General features: G+C 60.2%; 1 protein-coding gene across 1 annotated transcript; it reads left to right on the plus strand.

The window, feature by feature from the left end:
* The first annotated feature begins 1,129 nt into the window (after positions 1–1,129).
* LOC309965306 (interferon-induced transmembrane protein 3-like) lies at positions 1,130–2,333 on the plus strand. The gene is made up of 2 exons (XM_082844726.1): positions 1,130–1,451; positions 2,049–2,333. Exons 1-2 carry the CDS (start codon positions 1,194–1,196, stop codon positions 2,238–2,240), a joined length of 450 nt encoding a protein of 149 aa, XP_082700852.1. The 5' UTR covers positions 1,130–1,193; the 3' UTR covers positions 2,241–2,333.
* The last annotated feature ends 1,877 nt before the right edge of the window (positions 2,334–4,210 follow it).

Consider the following 4,210-nt stretch of genomic DNA (forward strand, 5'->3'; position numbering starts at 1 on the left):
GGAACGACAGGGCTGAGCAAATATGCAGGCCCTGGGCTCCTAGCTGCCACCAGATGCTCTGGACCCTGGGGTCTCCCACCACAGCTGCCTCCTCAGGTCACGCGGAGCCCAGTGTCCCCACACCCGGGAGCCCTTGGGAGATCATGGGAGGCTCCTTTGGGACAGGCCACCCAGGCTGCTGGCTGCTGACCTGCAACCAGGAAGGACCCAGACCAGCCTGGAGCAGGGACTCAGGGCCAGGAAGGCCAGTGCATTCCGAGGGGAGGGCGGTGCAGTGAGGGGTGGGCCGTGGGCCAGGGCTCGCTCTGGGGGCTGGGGTGTGGAGGCTGAGTGAGGCTCTGGGAGGGGCCCTGCGTGAGGACAGCGGGGCTGCAGCAGGCTTGGGCCTGAGACCCCCGGGCTGGGGAAGCGTCCCGGGGCCCGACCACACCCCTAAGTAGGGAGGTGGGGTGGCTGAGACAGGGCCTGGCTCGGGTGTGAAGGGAAGCAGAATTCATTACCCCAAATGTGCCTCTTTGCCATATTGATTACTTTAAGCTGCTTATTTTTAAGCAATAGGACACCTGGGAGAAGTCAGCCTTTCTAAAGACATTTACACGTACAAGGGAAACCTCCATGCAAGTGTGTCTCCTCTTGTGTGGGGATGAGGGGCACGGCCACATTTCTAGAGACTCTTGTGGATGGAGAAGCTCCGCAGGAAACCTTACCATTGTTTATGTGCTTTTCCTTGTCACCTCCCAGAGGGGCCTCTCTTCCCCACCCCGCAACACCTTCTGTCTTTAGCTGGAGGTGGTATTTAAGGTGGTGGCTTTAGCATTTCGGGGAGTCACTCAGTTTTCCTGGGTCTCTCCCATGTATACAGGAGGTATACATGTTATTAAACTTTTATTTGTTTTTCTTCTGTTAAACTGTCTTTTTTATTACAGTGGGGTCTCAACCAAGAACCTGGGAAGGTAGAAGGAAAGTCTTCTGCCCCTTCCAGCCTCTGGGACGGGAAGCTCCCTCCAAGCCCTCAGCCTTCCTCCCACTCACGCTGGTGTAACCTGACACTCGGAGGTTCTCATCCCGCCTCCTAGGACCAGCCCATCCCCAATTCCCCAACTTCCAGGAAAAGGAAACTTAAGTGAAATCGAAACTACTGGGGAAAGGGAGGACCCCTGAGATTGTCCAGGCACCTGGATCACAGCTGCCTCATGTCCACCATGAACCACACATCCCAACCGTTCTTCAGTGGTGCCCACAGCGGGATCCCCCCAAACTATGAGATGCTCAAGGAGGAGCACGAGGTGGCCATGCTGGGGGCTCCCCAGAGCCAGGCCCCCGTGACGACCACGGTGATCAACATCCGCAGCGAGACCTCGGTGCCCGACCACATCGTCTGGTCCCTGTTCAACACGATCTTCATGAACTGGTGCTGCCTGGGCTTCGTGGCATTCGCCTACTCCGTGAAGGTGGGTGGGCGCCTGGGGGGTTCTCCAAGGAAGTGTGTGTGAGCCTGGAGAGGCCCCCCCCGCCTGGCTGGCATGTGGGGTGTGGAGAGCCCTTGTGTGTATTGTTCTGTGTGTGTGTGTGTGTGGCTTGGGGGATCATTCCCAGTGAGAGTTCACAGCGAGGCTGCAGGGGTGCACATGGGGATGGGGGGCTATGTCTCCACCATCCCAGGAAGTTCTCCTTCCCAGCCTTGTGAGAGAAGTTACATCCTTCACACTTCGGATTCAGACCTCGAGTCTGGTCCAGAAAAGAAAAAGGTACTGAAAGGGCACTGACCACTGGTGGGGTGAGTGGCCAGCAAAGGGGACAGAGCAGAGGGAGGGTGAGCCCTGGGGCCTCCCGGAGAGGCTGAGAGTCCGTGAGGAAGCAGATCGAGGCCCCAGGAGGGGAGGGGGGCCCACCGGGCACTGTCCTGCTTGGGCTCCGGGGAATGGGCAGGGGTGGGTCCCCATCTGGGTGAACGGGCCCTGGGGGATGAGCAGGGGAGGGCCTGAGTCACAGCACCTGGCTGTCACCTGGCCCAGCTCCAGGACCCCTCACTGTCTCTTCTCCCCCAGTCTAGGGACCGGAAGATGGTGGGCGATGTCATTGGGGCCCAGAGCTATGCCTCCACCGCCAAGTGCCTGAACATCTGCGCCCTGGTCCTGGGCATCCTTCTCATCACCGTCTTCATCGTTGTTTTCGCCACTGGCTCCGTGATGATTTTTCAAGCGGTTTCCCAGCTCATGAAGGATTATGGAGGCAACTAGTAGCTGCCGGCAGCCCGAGGCAGTCACCCCTTTTCACTGCAGTTTACACACGCATCTGTCCACAGTTGAATGAAATAAAGCATTTGTATGTGAGGGTGTTGTGTGTTTTTGTTTTGTTTTGTTTTGTTTTTGCGGTACTTGGGCCTCTCACTGTTGTGGCCTCTCCTATTGTGGAGCACAGGCTCCGGATGCGCAGGCTCAGCGGCCATGGCTCACGGGCCCAGCTGCTCCGCGGCACGTGGGATCCTCCCGGACCGGGGCACGAACCCGTGTCCCCTGCATCGGCAGGCGGACTCTCAACCACTGCGCCACCAGGGAAGCCCGGGTGCTGTGTTTTGACCTGGGGAGGGGGCCCTGTTGAGAGTCCCAGCCTGCCCCTGAGACTGAGCCCCTCCCCCCCGTCCCATCTGCTCTGCTGCTCTGAGTGGGACCTGCCAAGTCCTAAGGCTTTGCCTGTTTTTGGCCTCGAGCTGGGGCAGCAGCAATTGGACAGGGGTTTGGGGTGGTGCCTTCCTCTGGGGAAGGGTCATGCCAGGTCCAGAACACCCTTGACCCTGTTGACAAAATACAAAACAAAACAAACGAAGCCCGCAGATAAGAAAAGAGTTTATTTGGAGTTTTAGGATTTGCAATCGGAGAAGTGCAGATTCAAGTAGCAAGTCAAACGTGCTGCGAGGAAAGTACAAACGCCGGGGGGTTCTAAACACAACAAAGACATTCCAGAGAAGTTACAGGGCTTGTTTTACGAAGCGGGATCGGTGCCAGCAGGCAGTGGGTCACATGTCAGCAGCTGATTGGCTGCTAAACTGAGGCTTCCAGGGAGTAAAGACAACAGGTTCCAAGTGGTCCCAGGACAGCCAGGACGTGTGCAAATTCCAGGTCCGCAGTGGCTCCCCTGCTCCCTTGCAGACCCTTTGACATGTGTCTCCACTTTGCTGTTCCTGGTCCATGGCCCCAAGGACCCCGTCAGCTCAGGAAGGCTACAAGAGTGCGCGGGCCACCGCTGCAGAGACAGCCCCCAGGAGGAGGAGAAACCCCTGCCCTGCCCCGGAAATCGGCCCCCATCCCTGGTTCTGTCAGGCCTCTAGATGTGTGGGCACTTGGGGTGCCCCAGGGCAGACCCTGCCCACAACCAGCTGGGCAGGTGCGGTGTGAGGTGGGGTGGCCCTAGCCTCCCCTTCGTACCCTGACACCCGACCCCAGCTGTGGATCCCCTCCCGACCCGCACCCACGCCCCTTTATCTGTCTCCAGCTGCAGTCCCGACTCCAGGAGATGGCCGAGGGGCTGGGGTCTCAGGGTGGCCATGAGGGAGCCCCTCTCCCCGGGGGTCTGTCACACGTGAGCAGGGAGGGGACAGCCCCAAGGAAGTCCGGAGGAGGGGAGGCTGGCAGACCTGCCCCTCTGGATTGGGAAGGACTGACGCCAAGGTGAGGAGGGGCCCGCAGCCAGTAAAGCCCTGGAGTCCGGCAGGGGGCGCTGCCCAGCGACTCAGACCCCTGCTGGGTGGGCTGGGCAGGTGGAAGCTTCCCGGACCAGCAGCGCTCAGGAAGGGAGCCAGGGGCGAGGCCAGGAGAGATGTTCGTCCCCCCCACCCCCACCCCGAGCGCGTCTGTCCTGCTCTGCCCTCACTCCCTCGGGACCAGACCTGGGCGGGGCATCTTCAGGAATCCTAAGGGCAGACTTCCTCCAGGCCAGACTCCAGGCAAAGCTGGCCTGCCACCTAGCAGGATCCTCACCCCAAATCCGTGAAGATTGACGGGGTTACAGTCAGTGCCACCCACCCTTCGCGACTGCTGTCCACCCGACAGGGGGGCGTGGGACGTGCCTAGTCAGCCAGCCGGGGTCGGGGGTTTGGGGGTTTGGGGTCATACGTCTGTCCCCCCACCCCCTGCCTGGGAGAGTGTCCTTCCTGGACTCAGAGAGGCAGGTCCTCCAGCCTCCCCTCCTCCGGGAACCAGCTTCCCTGGGG

The sequence above is a fragment of the Leucopleurus acutus genome, assembly GCF_964270905.1.
Source record: "Leucopleurus acutus genome assembly, chromosome: 8".
Lineage (NCBI taxonomy): Eukaryota > Metazoa > Chordata > Mammalia > Artiodactyla > Delphinidae > Leucopleurus > Leucopleurus acutus.